Source organism: Oncorhynchus keta, chromosome 19 (assembly GCF_023373465.1).
Source record: "Oncorhynchus keta strain PuntledgeMale-10-30-2019 chromosome 19, Oket_V2, whole genome shotgun sequence".
NCBI lineage: Eukaryota > Metazoa > Chordata > Actinopteri > Salmoniformes > Salmonidae > Oncorhynchus > Oncorhynchus keta.
This window is the reverse complement of record NC_068439.1, coordinates 10,611,910-10,628,858: the sequence shown is the minus strand read 5'-3', so window position 1 is coordinate 10,628,858 and position 16,949 is coordinate 10,611,910. Positions and strand designations below refer to the sequence as shown.

The following is a 16,949-nucleotide window of genomic DNA, read 5'->3' as shown; positions in this document are numbered from 1 at the left end:
CCCAGCCCAGCCCAGCCCAGCCCAGCTCAGCCCAACCCAGCTCAGCCCAACCCAGCTCAGCCCAACCCAGCCCAGCCCAACCCAGCTCAGCCAAACCCAACATATACCAGCCCCTGTACGGCCAGTAAGGACTGAATTGGAGTACCTTTATCTCTGATACGCCACCAACTACTCTGTATGCAGGTGATAGGGAGGCCATCCTCACCTGCACACACACACACACACACACACACACACACACACACACACACACACACACACACACACACACACACACACACACACACACACACACACACACACACACACACACACACACACACACACACACACACACACACACACACACACACACACACACACACACACACACACACATGAATATACACAGGGAAAGAGACTCCAAGAGTCTGCACTTCGTCCACTGTACACACTGAGATCCACAAACACAGAGGAACTGATGAACACTTGATGAAACTAAAACATTCATTTCTACTGACTATGACCCTTGTACACAGTATATCCTTAGGGAATGAAATATCCTCTATATCTCTCTACCAAGTATGAGGAAACTAAATATAAGACATATTTAAAATGAACACAGCACAGCAGCCCTGTAAAGTGGAAAATTTGACTGCCATTCTCTAGAAACTGGACATTGACTTGTGTCAAAAAACTGAAACTGAGAGGATTGCGTCCTCTAGACTAGTGATTAGACATTGATTTGTGTTAAAAAACTGAAACTGAGATGATTGCGTCCTCTAGACTAGTGATTAGACATTGATTTGTGTCAAAAACTGAAACTGAGAGGATTGCGTCCTCTAGACTAGTGATTAGACATTGACTTGTGTCAAAAAACTGAAACTGAGATGATTGCGTCCTCTAGACTAGTGATTAGACATTGACTTGTGTCAAAAAACTGAAACTGAGATGATTGCATCCTCTAGACTAGTGATTAGACATTGATTTGTGTCAAAAAACTGAAACTGAGATGATTGCGTCCTCTAGACTAGTGATAAGACATTGACTTGTGTCAAAAAACTGAAACTGAGATGATTGCATCCTCTAGACTAGTGATTAGACATTGACTTGTGTCAAAAAACTGAAACTGAGAGGATTGCGTCCTCTAGACTAGTGATTAGACATTGATTTGTGTCAAAAACAACAACTGAATGACGTGAGAAAAGACCACAGTAAACCCTACTGGGACTAATGACTAATGTGCAATCCAAAGTAACAATTAGAAAATATCAAAACAATAATATTTGCCCAAAGAAAGTCAACACATGAACAGAACCTCCTTGTCGCTAAACTTGTGCCAGCAAATGCAAAAAGTCAAGTCAAAAGTACCATCTTTCACTTCAAAACATCCTATTGTTGTCAGGAATCCTGGTGGTGCTATAAGTGGGGCTAGAGAGAATAAAGACCCTTCTGTCTCTCTGAGTACCATGGGCTACTATGTCTCTCTGTTCTGTACCAAGACTGCTTGTTCTGTTGTCCTGTTGACTCTATGGGAATATAATAATCTCTAGAAGAGCCTTAGAGCCCTTAACCCTGGCAATTTAACTAGTAAACTCATTGGTACACTAGCCAGGTCACCCATTTTGGCACTATTGACTTCAATGTTTAGTTCTGTTGGTGTTGACTCACCCCGTCAGTGCCTGGCTGCAGCTGTCCGTTGATGCTGGCCGTGCGGAAGGGTGAGTGGGTGGACAGGCGTTTGTCCCACTCACTCTGCCGCGGCTCCGGAACAGACTCCATGAAGCTTCTCTTCAGCTCACTGATACTGGTGTGGTGACGCATAATCTCTGCCTGGGTCTTATCCAGGTCCTGGGAGGAGGGAGAGGGGGGAGGGACAGAGAGTAGAAGGGGTTGAGAGAGGAGGGAGGGGGAGAGAGGGGGGAGAGGGAGTAGGAGGGGTAGAGAGAAAAGGGAGGGACAGAGAGTAGGAGGGGTAGAGAGAAAAGGGAGGGACAGAGAGTAGGAGTGGTAGAGAGAAAAGGGAGGGACATAGAGAGGGGAGGGAGAGGAGGAGGAGTAGGAGGGTGGAGAAAAGGGAGGGACAGAGAGGGAGGGAGAGAGGGAGGAGGGGAGGATAGATAAAGTAGAGACAGGGAGAGAAAAGTGGGAGGGACAGAGAGAAGTCCATGGAGGAGAAGGGAGCAGGGAGAAGTCCATGATAGATGGAGAGGGAGTGGAAGTTGATAGATAAAGGAGAGGGGCAGAGGGGAAGATGATAGATAAAGAAGGGGTAGAGATTGGGAGGGCGAGAAAGAAAAAGAGAGACAGGGAGCAGAGGGGAAGTCCATGATAGATAAAGTAGAGACAGGGAGCAGAGGAGAAGTCCATGATAGATAAAGTAGAGACAGGGAGCAGAGGGGAAGTCCATGATAGATAAAGTAGAGACAGGGAGCAGAGGGGAAGTCCATGATAGATAAAGTAGAGACAGGGAGCAGAGGGGAAGTCCATGATAGATAAAGTAGAGACAGGGAGCAGAGGAGAAGTCCATGATAGATAAAGTAGAGACAGGGAGCAGAGGGGAAGTCCATGATAGATAAAGTAGAGACAGGGAGCAGAGGAGAAGTCCATGATAGATAAAGTAGAGACAGGGAGCAGAGGAGAAGTCCATGATAGATAAAGTAGAGACAGGGAGCAGAGGAGAAGTCCATGATAGATAAAGTAGAGACAGGGAGCAGAGGAGAAGTCCATGATAGATAAAGTAGAGACAGGGAGCAGAGGGGAAGTCCATGATAGATAAAGTAGAGACAGGGAGCAGAGGAGAAGTCCATGATAGATAAAGTAGAGACAGGGAGCAGAGGAGAAGTCCATGATAGATAAAGTAGAGACAGGGAGCAGAGGAGAAGTCCATGATAGATAAAGTAGAGACAGGGAGCAGAGGAGAAGTCCATGATAGATAAAGTAGAGACAGGGAGCAGAGGAGAAGTCCATGATAGATAAGACAGGGAGCAGAGGAGAAGTCCATGATAGATAAGACAGATAGAGCAGAGGAGAAGTCCATGATAGATAAAGTAGAGACAGGGAGCAGAGGAGAAGTCCATGATAGATAAAGTAGAGACAGGGAGCAGAGGAGAAGTCCATGATAGATAAAGTAGAGACAGGGAGCAGAGGAGAAGTCCATGATAGATAAAGTAGAGACAGGGAGCAGAGGAGAAGTCCATGATAGATAAAGTAGAGACAGGGAGAGGAGAAGTCAGAGGAGAAGTCCATGATAGATAAAGTAGAGACAGGGAGCAGAGGAGAAGTCCATGATAGATAAAGTAGAGACAGGGAGCAGAGGAGAAGTCCATGATAGATAAAGTAGAGACAGGGAGCAGAGGAGAAGTCCATGATAGATAAAGTAGAGACAGAGAGCAGAGGAGAAGTCCATGATAGATAAAGTAGAGACAGGGAGCAGAGGAGAAGTCCATGATAGATAAAGTAGAGACAGGGAGCAGAGGAGAAGTCCATGATAGATAAAGTAGAGACAGGGAGCAGAGGAGAAGTCCATGATAGATAAAGTAGAGACAGGGAGCAGAGGAGAAGTCCATGATAGATAAGGTAGAGACAGGGAGCAGAGGAGAAGTCCATGATAGATAAAGTAGAGACAGGGAGCAGAGGGGAAGTCCATGATAGATAAAGTAGAGACAGAGGGGATAGTTTAAGAGGAAGAGATAGCAAGGAAGGGCAAAAGGGTGAAGCCCCCAGATAGGAAGGGGGAAGGATGTAATTATTTGGGGAAATGACTGGTAATGACACAGTTACAAGTTCAGCAGAACGCAATGTGATTGATGATTTGCTTATCATATCAAACTAAATGCAGTTGGAAGTTGGAACAGGCCTGCCCCTCTCAAAGAGGACAAACAACATGACAACAACAGGCTCTAACAGGTCTTAGTCCATCCAGACCACGTGATGTCCTATAGACAAACAACAGGTCTTAGTTCATCCAGACCACGTGATGTCCTATAGACAAACAACAGGCCTTAGTCCATCCAGACCACATGATGTCCTATAGACAAACAACAGGTCTTAGTCCATCCAGGCCACATGATGTCCTATAGACAAACAACAGGTCTTAGTCCATCCAGACCACGTGATGTCCTATAGACAAACAACAGGCCTTAGTCCATCCAGACCACATGATGTCCTATAGACAAACAACAGGTCTTAGTCCATCCAGACCACGTGATGTCCTATAGACAAACAACAGGTCTTAGTCCATCCAGACCACATGATGTCCTATAGACAAACAACAGGTCTTAGTCCATCCAGACCACGTGATGTCCTATAGACAAACAACAGGTCTTAGTCCATCCAGACCACATGATGTCCTATAGACAAACAACAGGCCTTAGTCCATCCAGACCACGTGATGTCCTATAGACAAACAACAGGCCTTAGTCCATCCAGACCACGTGATGTCCTATAGACAAACAACAGACCTTAGTCCATCCAGACCACATGATGTCCTATAGACAAACAACAGGTCTTAGTCCATCCAGACCACGTGATGTCCTATAGACAAACAACAGGTCTTAGTCCATCCAGACCACGTGATGTCCTATAGACAAACAACAGACTGTCCTGTGTTCTCTCCACTCTACTCCCTCCTATGTAGATTGAACTTTAGACGATCCATCTCCGTCTAGTATCCGTGCCTGTCCATACCCATGGTGCAGAAGGTGATTGAGTCATTTCCCATTACCAATCTAGCACATGTTGGGATCGTGATCAGAGAGATCAAATACAGCACCTATTAGACTAGATTCTCTTGGTTAATGACTATTCATAAACCACATCTGTTCTGAACAGAATCTGCATTGCCTAGGATCTTAATTTGATCATTATTTTGTTGCTGAGAACTGCAGGAAAATAAAATGTGTAGGTTTAAAAAGGCGATTTTTCGTAAAACATTTTTGATCAACCCCTACAAAAAAAAAATGTCCATTAATTATAATCCAAGTTATAATTCACATATCCTATTGCTGAAGGATTACTTTCCAGCTGTTGCAAACGGGCTCAAATTAAGATCCTACATCTGTATATAGAGCCCTAGCTTTAGACCAGGGTACATAAGGGAGTCCCATAGAGTTCTGGTCAAAAGAAGTGCACTACATAGGGAATAGGGTGCCAACTCTGGTCAAAAGAAGTGCACTACATAGGGAATATCATGCCATTTGAAACGGAGCCAGAGTAGAAAGGAGCTCTGAGAGGTAAAACTACGGGGAGAACATTGAAGTGTTATGTTTCACTAAAGAGCATCGATGTGGCTCCCTGCCAGTGAACTGGTCCCACGGTAACTGAAGCCCAAAACTTTTATCTGTCTGACTCAACCTGCTCTATACATACGGTGCACTCGGAAAGTATTCAGACCCCTTGACTTTATAAACATTTTGTTACGTTACACCTTTACTCTAAAATGAATTAAATGAGTTGTTTTCCTCATCAATCTACACACAATAGCCCATAATGAAAAAGCGAAAACAGTTTTAGACATTTTTTGCAGAAATACTCTATTAACATAAGTATTCAGACCCTTTGCTATGAGACTGTAAATAGAGCTCAGGTACATCCTGTTTCCATTGATCATCCTTGAGATGTTTCTACAACTTGATTGGAGTCCACCTGTGGTAAATTCAATTGATTGGACATGATTTGGAAAGGCACACACCTGTCTATATAAAGGTCCCACAGTTGACAGTGCATGTCAGAGCAAAAACTAAGCCATGAGGTCGAAGGAATTGTCCGTAGAGCTCAGAGACAGGATTGTGACGAGGCACAGATCTCGGGAAGGGTACCAAAAAATGTGTGCAGCATTGAAGGTAGCCAAGAACACAGTGGCCTCCATCATTCTTAAATGGAAGAAGTTTGGAACCCCTCTTCCTACAGCTGGCTGCCTGGCTAAACTGACCAATCGGGGTGGAAGTGCCTTGGGGGAAATGACCAAGAACCCGATGGTCACTCTGACAGAGCTTCAGAGTTCCTCTGTGGAGATGGGAGAATCTTCCAGAAGGACAACCATCTCTGCAGCACTACACAAATCAGGCCTTTATGGTAGAGTGGCCAGACGGATGCCACTCTTCAGTAAAAGGCACATTACAGCCCACTTGGAGTTTGCCAAAAGGCACTTAAAGTACTCAGACCATCAGAAACAAGATTCTCTGGTCTGATGAAACCAAGATTGAACTCTTCAGCCTGAATGCCAAGCGTCTGGAGGAAACCTGGCACCATCGAGGGAAACATGAATGGAGCAAAGTACAGAGAGATCCTTGATGAAAACCTGCTCCAGAGTGCTCAGGACCTCAGACTGGGGTGAAGGTTTACCTTCCAACAGGACAACGACCCTAAGCACACAGCCTAGATCATGCAGCAATGGCTTTGGGACAAGTCTCAGAATGTCCTCGAGTGGCCCAGGCAGAGCCCGGACTTAAACCCGATCGAACATCTCTGGAGAGATCTGAAAATAGCTGTGCTCTCCCCATCCAACCTGACAGAGCTTGAGAGGATCTGCAGAGACGAATGGGGAAACTCCCCGAATACAGGTGTGCCAAGATTGTAGCGTGATTCCCAAGAAGACTCAAGGCTGTAATCCCTTCCTAAAATGCTTCAACAAAGTACTGAGTAAAGGGGTCTGAATACTTATGTAAAATGTGATATTTCATTTAAATTTTCTTTTTCTTTTTATACATTTGCAAACAAAAGGAGAACTGACTCACCAGAACTATAAGGTACTAACGTATAACCTAACAATAACAACATCAACTGATGTTGCCACTGGCAACGCTATGAAATCTCCACAAAAGAGAGACCGAGTCTGCAGTGGTACAGTAGACACATTCGTCCATTACCCTAGCGACTAGTGGTTTTTGAGGTTTGGTTTTGGTTTCAATAAGATTATTAAAAAATAGTTTATGATTGCAATAATTGAAAAAAAAAAAGAAGAAAGAAATGCACTGCATTATGTGGGTTGAATGATGTTACACAGATTAAAACACGTCCCATGATGATAGTGAACCGTCCTTATTAACCAACATTACTTTTATAACAAATATTTCAGTTGTTGTTTATATTACATATGCTTTATTTGATGACTTTATTATTTAATTCCAAGTCATCATCTCATCTCTATAATGTTGGGTTCTAACTTCACTATTTTAGACCTTACTGATACCTTTATTTAACGAGGCAGTTGATTATCTTGCACGTATAATAAACTCAGCAAAAAAAAAGAAACGTCCCTTTTTCATGACTCTGTCTTTCAAAGTTAATTTCGTAAAAAATCCAAATAACTTCACAGATCTTCATTGTAAAGAGTTTAACTTCTTAGGGCTAGGGGGCAGTATTCGGATGACTGACGTGTCCAAAGTAAACTGCCTGTTACTCAGGCCCAGAAGCTAGGATATGCATATGCATGGTAGTATTAGATAGAAAACACTGAAGTTTCTAAAACTGTTAAAATAATGTCTGTGAGTATAACAGAACTGAAATGGCAGGCGAAAATCCGAGGAGAATCCATCCGGAGAATTTTTAAATTTTTGAGGTCACCACCCATTCAAATCCTTGTTTATGGGATTTTCAAAGGAATACCTCCCAGATTGCCGTTCCTATGGCTTCCACTAGATGTCAACAGTCTTTAGAAAGGGTTTCAGGCTTGCTTTTTGAAAAATTAGCTAGAATTTGTAGTTTTTCCAAGTGGCTCTCATTTGGACTGTAGTCTAGTGGCGCGTGTGGATGAGAGCGTGGATGAGGGCGTGGATGAGGGTGTGGATGAGGGCGTGGATGAGGGCGTGGGTGAGGGCGTGGATGAGGGCGTGGATGAGGGCGTGGATGAGGGCGTGAGGGTATGGATGAGGGTGTGGATGAGGGCGTGGATGAGGGTGTGGATGAGGGCGTGGATGAGGGCGTGGGTGAGGGCGTGGATGAGGGTGTGGATGAGGGCGTGGATGAGGGTGTGGATGAGGGTGTGGATGAGGGCGTGGATGAGGGCGTGGATGAGGGTGTGGATGAGGGCGTGGATGAGGGCGTGGATGAGGGTGTGGATGAGGGCGCTCACTGCGTTATTTATCTCCGTTATTGAACATACTATTCTCCGTTTTAAATTGTATCGTTTATTTACATATTAGGGTACCTGAGAATTGATTAGAAACGTTGTTTGACTTGTTTGGACAAAGTTTATTGGTAACTTTTGGGATTGCTCTGGCTGCATGTTGAACGACTGGAACAGGTGGATTACTGAATCAAACGCGCCAAATAAACTGACTTTTTCGGGATATAAAGAAGGACTTTATCGAACAAAACGACAATTTGTTGTGTAGCTGGGATCGTTGGGATTGCAAACAAAGAAAGATCTTCAAAGGTAAGTGATTTATTGTATCGCTATTTCTGACTTTTGTGACGCCTCTGCTGGTTTGGAAAATGTTTTTAATGATTTTGTATGCGGGCCGCTGTTTTCAGATAATTGCATGGTATGCTTTAGCCGTAAAGCCTTTTTGAAATCTGACAAAGCGGCTGGATTAACAAGAATTTAAGCATTTAAATTATGTATGACACTTGTATTTTCATGAATGTTCAATATTTCGATTTTTGTATTTTGAATTTCGCTCTCTGCAATTTCACCGGATGTTGTCGAGGCGTCCCACCTAGCTCAAATAGGTTTAAAAAACACAGTTTCCCATGCTTGTTCAATAAACCATAAAAAATTAATGAACATGCACCTGTGGAACGGTTGTTAAGACACTAACAGCTTACAGACGGTAGGCAATTAATGTCACAGTTATGACAACTTAGGACACTAAAGAGGCCTTTCTACTGACTCTGAAAAACACCAAAAGAAAGACGCCCAGGGTCCCTGCTCATCTGCATGAACGTGCCTTAGGCATGCTGAGCTTGTTGTCATTGCAGGCAATCTCAACGCTGAGTGTTACAGGGAAGACATCCTCCTCTCTCATATGGTACCCTTCCTACAAGCTCATCCTGACATGACCCTCCAGCATGGCAATGCCACCAGCCATACTGCTTGTTCTGTGTGTGATTTCCTGCAAGACAGGAATGTCAGTGTTCTGCCATGGCCGGCAAAGAGCCCGGATCTCAATCCCATTGAGCACGTCTGGGACCTGTTGGATCGGAGGGTGAGGGCTAGGGCCATTCCCCCCAGAAATGTCCGGGAACTTGCAGGTGCCTTGGTGGAAGAGTGGGGTAACATCTCACAGCAAGAACGGGCAAATCTGGTGCAGTCCATGAGGAGATGCACTGCAGTACTTAATGCAGCTGGTGGCCACATCAGATACTGACTGTTACTTTTGATTTTGACCCCCCTTTGTTATGTTCATACAAATATTTACACATGTTAAGCTTGCTGAAAATAAATGCAGTTGACAGTGATAAGACGTTTTTTTTTTTTTAATTAGCTGTTAATTGTAATTGCTTTCCAGGTGACTACCTCGTGAAGCTGGTTGAGAGAATGCCAAGAGTGTGCCAAGCTTTCATCAAGACAAAAGGGTGGCTTTAAGAATCTCAAATATAAAATATATTTTTAGTTTTGATGTCTTCACTTATTCTACAATGTAGAAACTAGTAAAAGAAATAAAGACCCTGGAATGAGTAGGTTTTCTAAACCTTTTGACCATTCTGAACAATATAAATAAAGCATTTCAATTGTTTACCACAGAAACTCTACTGTGGCAATTTACCAGACACTTTGTATGAATGGAAAACTAATGTTGGTGTTATTATCTCATTTGTTTCCTATTTATTTTGTCCAACAGTGTCTGATTCCTTATCAAGATCGGAGGTTATATATCCCTGGACTGTCTATATTTGACTGTCTATATTTGACTGTCCATAGTTGAGTGTCCATATTTGACTGTCCATAGTTAACTGTCCATATTTGACTGTCTATATTTGACTGTCTATATTTGACTGTCTATAGTTGACTGTCCATAGTTAACTGTCCATAGTTGACTGTCCATAGTTGACTGTCCATAGTTGACTGACTGTCCATAGTTAACTGTCCATAGTTGACTGTCCATAGTTGACTGTCTATAGTTGACTGTCCATAGTTGACTGTCCATATTTGACTGTCTATATTTGACTGTCCATAGTTGACTGTCCATAGTTGACTGTCCATAGTTGACTGTCCATAGTTGACTGTCCATAGTTGACTGTCTATATTTGACTGTCCATAGTTGACTGTCCATAGTTGACTGTCCATATTTGACTGTCCATAGTTGACAGACCTGTCCACCCACTTTGACACCACCCCCAGACCTCACCACTTGAACTACATTTTGACATTCGGATACACTTGGCACTTGTATGTCGTAGCCATAGTGGAGGCCAATATTTATCTTGTGTTATTAAGCTGTACAAAACTACAGTTGTTGATCCATTTCTGACCATCTGAATTCAGTCCCTGATTAGAGGGGAATCACCCACCTGGTGTCCCAGGTCTAAACCAGTCCCTGATTAGAGGGGAATCACCCACCTGGTGTCCCAGGTCTAAACCAGTCCCTGATTAGAGGGGAATCACCCACCTGGTGTCCCAGGTCTAAACCAGTCCCTGATTAGAGGGGAATCACCCACCTGGTGTCCCAGGTCTAATTCAGTCCCTGATTAGAGGGAATCAATGAAAGGTCAATTCAGTCCCTGAGTGGAACTGGCTTCCAGGTTCAGTCCCTGTTGAGTTTGTCCCAGGCTCTCCCTGATTATCACCCACCTGGTGTCCCAGGTCTAAATCAGTCCCTGATTAGACCACCTGGTGTCCCAGGTCTAAACCAGTCCCTGATTAGAGGCGAATCACCCACCTGGTGTCCTAGGTCTAATTCAGTCCCTGATTAGGGGGGAATCACCCACCTGGTGTCCAAGGTCTAATTCAGTCCCTGATTAGAGGGGAACAATGAAACAATGCAGTGGAACTGGCTTCCAGGTTCAGAGTTGAGTTTGAAGGCTCTATATGGTGCACTACTTTAGACCACAGTCCTACGGGCCCTGGTACCTGGTCAGTCCTACGGGCCCTGGTACCTGGTCAGTCCTACGGGCCCTGGTCCTGGTCAGTCCTACAGGCCCTGGTACCTGGTCAGTCCTACAGGCCCTGGTCAGTCCTACAGGCCCTGGTACCTGGTCAGTCCTACAGGCCCTGGTACCTGGTCAGTCCTACAGGCCCTGGTACCTGGTCAGTCCTACAGGCCCTGGTCAGTCCTACAGGCCCTGGTACCTGGTCAGTCCTACGGGCCTTGGTCAGTCCTACGGTCCCTGGTACGTCCTACAGGCTCTGGTCAGTCCTACGGGCCCTGTTCAGTCCTACGGGCCCTGGTCAGTCCTACGGTCCCTGGTACCTGGTCATTCCTACGGGCCCTGGTACCTGGTCAGTCCTATGGGCCCTGGTACCTGGTCAGTCCTACGGTCCCTGGTACCTGGTCAGTCCTACGGTCCCTGGTACCTGGTCAGTCCTACGGGCCCTGGTACCTGGTCAGTCCTACGGGCCCTGGTACCTGGTCAGTCCTACAGGCCTTGGTCAGTCCTATGGGCCCTGGTACCTGGTCAGTCCTACGGTCCCTGGTACCTGGTCAGCCCTACGGGCCCTGGTACCTGGTCAGTCCTACGGGCCCTGGTACCTGGTCAGTCCTACGGGCCCTGGTACCTGGTCAGTCCTACGGGCCCGGGTACCTGGTCAGTCCTACGGGCCCTGGTACCTGGTCAGTCCTACAGGCCTTGGTCAGTCCTATGGGCCCTGGTACCTGGTCAGTCCTACAGGCCCTGGTACCCGGTCAGTCCTACGGGCCCTGGTACCTGGTCAGTCCTACAGGCCCTGGTACCTGGTAGTCCTACAGGACCTGGTACCTGGTCATTCCTACGGGACCTGGTACCTGGTCAGTCCTACGGGACCTGGTACCTGGTACCTGGTCATTCCTACGGGCCCTGGTACCTGGTCAGTCCTACGGGCCCTGGTACCTGGTCAGTCCTACGGGCCCTGGTACCTGGTCAGTCCTACAGGCCTTGGTCAGTCCTATGGGCCCTGGTACCTGGTCAGTCCTACGGGCCCTGGTACCTGGTCAGTCCTACAGGCCCTGGTACCTGGTCAGTCCTACAGGCCCTGGTACCTGGTCAGTCCTACAGGCCCTGGTACCTGGTCAGTCCTACGGGCCCTGGTCCTACGCGCCCTGGTCAGTCCTACGGGCTCAGGTCAGTCCTACGGGCCCTAGTCAAAAGTAGTGCACTATGTTCGTAATAGGGTACCTTTTGGGACACAGCCACGGTCAAAGGTCAACAGAGATGAGGGTCAGAGAAAGTCATTTGGTTATGGTTAGATACAGGAACAGCACGATGAGTGACAGAGGCAGTGTTCCAAATGGCATCCTATTCCCTATACAGTGCACTACATTTGCCCAGGTCCTAGTTAAACGTAATGAACCATGCAGGGAATAGGGTGACTGAGAGAGGTACAGTAGAGTAGAGTGAAGGGTATGTTGTTAAGGAGGTCCAGGTCTCACAATGAGAATGACAACAGAGGGCAGCGTCATTAACGTGTCAATAACATCACTGAGAATGAAAATATATGACTGGGAAAGTCTGTCAATCAAAATTGGTGTCCGTCACCAACGCAAGCTGACGAAGAACAGCCTAACTCATCCAACATCATTCCTATTGGGAACACTTCCCCGTTAGGAGGATACCAGTGGTCGTTGCAGAAATCATACATTTGACGACCATTGCTGATGACAATAACGTTTGGAAAAAGCATCCAGAACTGCAAGTAATTATCGACTAAAAGGTGCAACAACAAACAAACAAACAAAAAGAAAACGATTTGACAAGCAGGCTGAAATCAAAGGAGGACAGGGCATGCTGGGTAGATGGTGACCACTGACATTCAGTCTTAAAGGCCAAACTGGTGCACCCTTTCAGGCTCAATGCCTGTAGCTTTTAAATAATACTGGACTATGATAGTGATAGTTGAAACACTCCCAATCATATATCAAACAACCGTGGATAAGAAACAAAACGACCCTTCTGGGCACACACAACGTTGTTTCCACGTCATTTCAATGAAGCGTGAAACCAAATGTAGAATCGACGTTGAATTGATGCCTGTGTCCAGTAGGGAAGATGCTGAGATCAAAACAACGAGTAAAGTGAGTACTTGCATTGGAAGGAAACAGGAAAAGGGTGCATGCCAAGCCATTAGGGTTCAGCTGAAAGTAGGGTGGATGTAGAAAAAAAAGAGAGAATAGAAGAGTCGGAGTCAAGACAAACAGAAGAAGAAGAAAAAGAAAACAGAAAACAGGCAAGTGAACACAACTCCCATGCAGAGAGAGAGAGAGAGAGAGAGAGAGAGAGAGAGAGGAGAGAGAGAGAGAGAGAGAGAGAGAGAGAGAGAGAGAGAGAGAGAGAGAGAGAGATGCAGAGAGAGAGAGAGAGAGAGAGAGAGAGAGAGAGAGAGATGAGAGAGAGAGAGAGAGAGAGACAGAGAAGAGAGAGCATGCAGAGAGAGAGAGCATGCAGAGAGAGAGAGAGAGAGAGAGAGCATGCAGAGAGAGAGAGAGAGAGAGAGAGCGAGCATGCAGAGAGAGAGAGAGAGAGAGAGAGAGCATGCAGAGAGAGAGAGAGAGAGAGAGCATGCAGAGAGAGAGAGAGAGAGCGAGCATGCAGAGAGAGAGAGAGAGAGAGAGAGCATGCAGAGAGAGAGAGAGAGCATGCAGAGAGAGAGAGAGAGAGAGAGAGAGAGAGAGCATGCAGAGAGAGAGAGAGAGAGAGAGAGAGCGAGCATGCAGAGAGAGAGAGACAGAGAGAGAGCATGCAGAGAGAGAGAGAGAGAGCATGCAGAGAGAGAGAGAGAGAGAGAGAGAGATGCAGAGAGAGAGAGAGAGAGAGAGAGAGCATGCAGAGAGCGAGAGAGAGAGAGAGAGAGAGCATGCAGAGAGAGAGAGAGAGAGCATGCAGAGAGAGAGAGAGCATGCAGAGAGAGAGAGAGAGAGAGAGAGAGAGAGAGAGAGAGAGAGAGAGAGAGAGAGAGAGAGAGCATGCAGAGAGAGAGAATGCAGAGAGAGAGAGAGAGAGAGAGAGAGAGAGAGAGAGAGAGAGAGAGAGACAGAGAGAGAGAGAGAGAGAGAGAGAGAGCATGCAGAGAGAGAGAGAGAGAGCAGAGAGAGAGAGAGAGAGAGCATGCAGAGAGAGAGAGAGAGAGAGAGAGCATGCAGAGAGAGAGAGAGAGAGAGAGAGAGCATGCAGAGAGAGAGAGCATGCAGAGAGAGAGAGAGAGAGAGAGAGAGAGAGAGAGAGAGAGCATGCAGAGAGAGAGAGAGAGCATGCAGAGAGAGAGAGCATGCAGAAACAAACAGTTGAAGATAAAATAAGATGTATTCTAGAGTGTGATACAAACCTCCAACATTAAATTGCTATGCCTGATATAAATAGTTTCACCCTCAAGTTTCTTAGCTCTTTTCTGAAAAAACAACAACAACAACAACAACAACAAAAACAAAACGAAAAGAATAGAAAAAAAACATGAACAAGTTGGTCTCCAGAAAGATGTGGAATTGCAATTCTTCATTCTCCTTTATTTTTTAAATTACTTTTACTGTTTGACTTGCAAGCGATTGCTTCTGCTAAGGGTGCATTCGTTCCTGATGGTGGGAGAAGTGGGTGATGGATCAAATCATAGATGCTATGGGAAGTGCATTGAGCCAGAGTGCAAAGGTCAATGGGGTGTTTGTTGGTGGTCACCAGTGGAGACCGTGGGTCGGTACACAGAAAATCTGGTGGGTTTCTGTATTTCAGGACTGACTGTGAGAGAGAATGAAAATGTTGACAGATAAATCCATCATATACATACAGTACATGCTGTGGCTGAGGTAGGAGTAGTAGTGCATTATCAGTTGTTATGCATTACCCAAAGCATCATCCATTGACTCATTTCATTGACTCTTCCTAAGGAGGCAGACAAGTGCAGCTGAGTGCTTTCCTCATTATACTGTCTAGAGCACAGGCATGGTCAATCCAGGTTCATTCACTTAACATTTGGTTTATCTCTCTAGTCTCTCTAGTTCTACTTGGTGAAGAATTATGTCCATAACAGTAGAGCTTGATGTATTGCCTCTGCATGAGGTAACAACAATGCTGACACTGTCGTGTAAAAGAGCCTCCGCTTATTGCTTTCAAAACAAATGGTAGTAAATAGAGGACAAAAAAAACAAACATTTTCTGTCTCCGTAATCTGTCCAAAGAAGTCTTTGATCAGTGTTGAGTCGTTACGAAAAGGAAGTCCACAGCCAAACAGTGTTCTCTTGTATAACGACACTGTATAGTAGATATACAAGGCTGTATAGTAGATATACAAGGCTGTATAGTAGATATACAAGGCTGTATAGTAGATATACAAGGCTGTATAGTAGATATACAAGGCTGTATAGTAGATATACAAGGCTGTATAGTAGATATACAAGGCTGTATAGTAGATATACAAGGCTGTATAGTAGATATACAAGGCTGTATAGTAGATATACAAGGCTGTATAGTAGATATATACAAGGCTGTATAGTAGATATACAAGGCTGTATAGTAGATATACAAGGCTGTATAGTAGATATATACAAGGCTGTATAGTAGATATACAAGGCTGTATAGTAGATATACAAGGCTGTATAGTAGATATATACAAGGCTGTATAGTAGATATACAAGGCTGTATAGTAGATATACAAGGCTGTATAGTAGATATATACAAGGCTGTATAGTAGATATACAAGGCTGTATAGTAGATATACAAGGCTGTACAGTAGATATACAAGGCTGTACAGTAGATATACAAGGCTGTACAGTAGATATACAAGGCTGTATAGTAGATATACAAGGCTGTATAGTAGATATACAAGGCTGTATAGTAGATATACAAGGCTGTATAGTAGATATACAAGGCTGTATAGTAGATATACAAGGCTGTATAGTAGATATATACAAGGCTGTATAGTAGATATACAAGGCTGTATAGTAGATATATACAAGGCTGTATAGTAGATATACAAGGCTGTACAGTAGATATACAAGGCTGTATAGTAGATATACAAGGCTGTATAGTACAAGGCTGTATAGTAGATATACAAGGCTGTATAGTAGATATACAAGGCTGTATAGATATACAAGGCTGTACAGTAGATATACAAGGCTGTATAGTAGATATACAAGGCTGTACAGTAGATATATACAAGGCTGTATAGTAGATATACAAGGCTGTATAGTAGATATACAAGGCTGTACAGTAGATATACAAGGCTGTATAGTAGATATACAAGGCTGTACAGTAGATATACAAGGCTGTATAGTAGATATACAAGGCTGTATAGTAGATATACAAGGCTGTACAGTAGATATACAAGGCTGTATAGTAGATATACAAGGCTGTACAGTAGATATACAAGGCTGTATAGTAGATATACAAGGCTGTACAGTAGATATACAAGGCTGTATAGTAGATATACAAGGCTGTACAGTAGATATACAAGGCTGTATAGTAGATATACAAGGCTGTATAGTAGATATACAAGGCTGTACAGTAGATATACAAGGCTGTATAGTAGATATACAAGGCTGTATAGTAGATATACAAGGCTGTATAGTAGATATACAAGGCTGTATAGTAGATATATACAAGGCTGTATAGTAGATATACAAGGCTGTACAGTAGATATACAAGGCTGTATAGTAGATATACAAGGCTGTATAGTAGATATATACACGGCTGTATAGTAGATATATACAAGGCTGTATAGTAGATATACAAGGCTGTATAGTAGATATACAAGGCTGTATAGTAGATATACAAGGCTGTACAATAGATATACAAGGCTGTATAGTAGATATACAAGGCTGTAAGGCTGTACAGTAGATATACAAGGCTGTATAGTAGATATACAAGGCTGTATAGTAGATATACAAGGCTGTATAGTAGATATACAA

The 16,949-nt window shown here is 44.4% G+C and overlaps 1 protein-coding gene across 9 annotated transcripts in view; it reads right to left on the bottom strand.

Moving 5' to 3' along the window:
* Nucleotides 1–16,949, bottom strand: part of LOC118379899 (protein 4.1-like) — a 102,184-nt gene that overhangs the window by 31,949 nt on the left and 53,286 nt on the right. For 6 of the 9 annotated variants that reach the window (XM_052469423.1, XM_052469425.1, XM_052469424.1 and 3 more), the window contains 2 exons: nucleotides 14,378–14,440; nucleotides 1,651–1,830 (listed from right to left, as the gene is read on the bottom strand). In XM_052469423.1, coding sequence (XP_052325383.1) covers nucleotides 1,651–1,830; nucleotides 14,378–14,440 — 243 coding nt within the window. The remainder of the gene's footprint in view (nucleotides 1–1,650; nucleotides 1,831–14,377; nucleotides 14,441–16,949) is intronic. The other 3 variants (XM_052469428.1, XM_052469429.1, XM_052469430.1) reach the window with 1 other exon arrangement.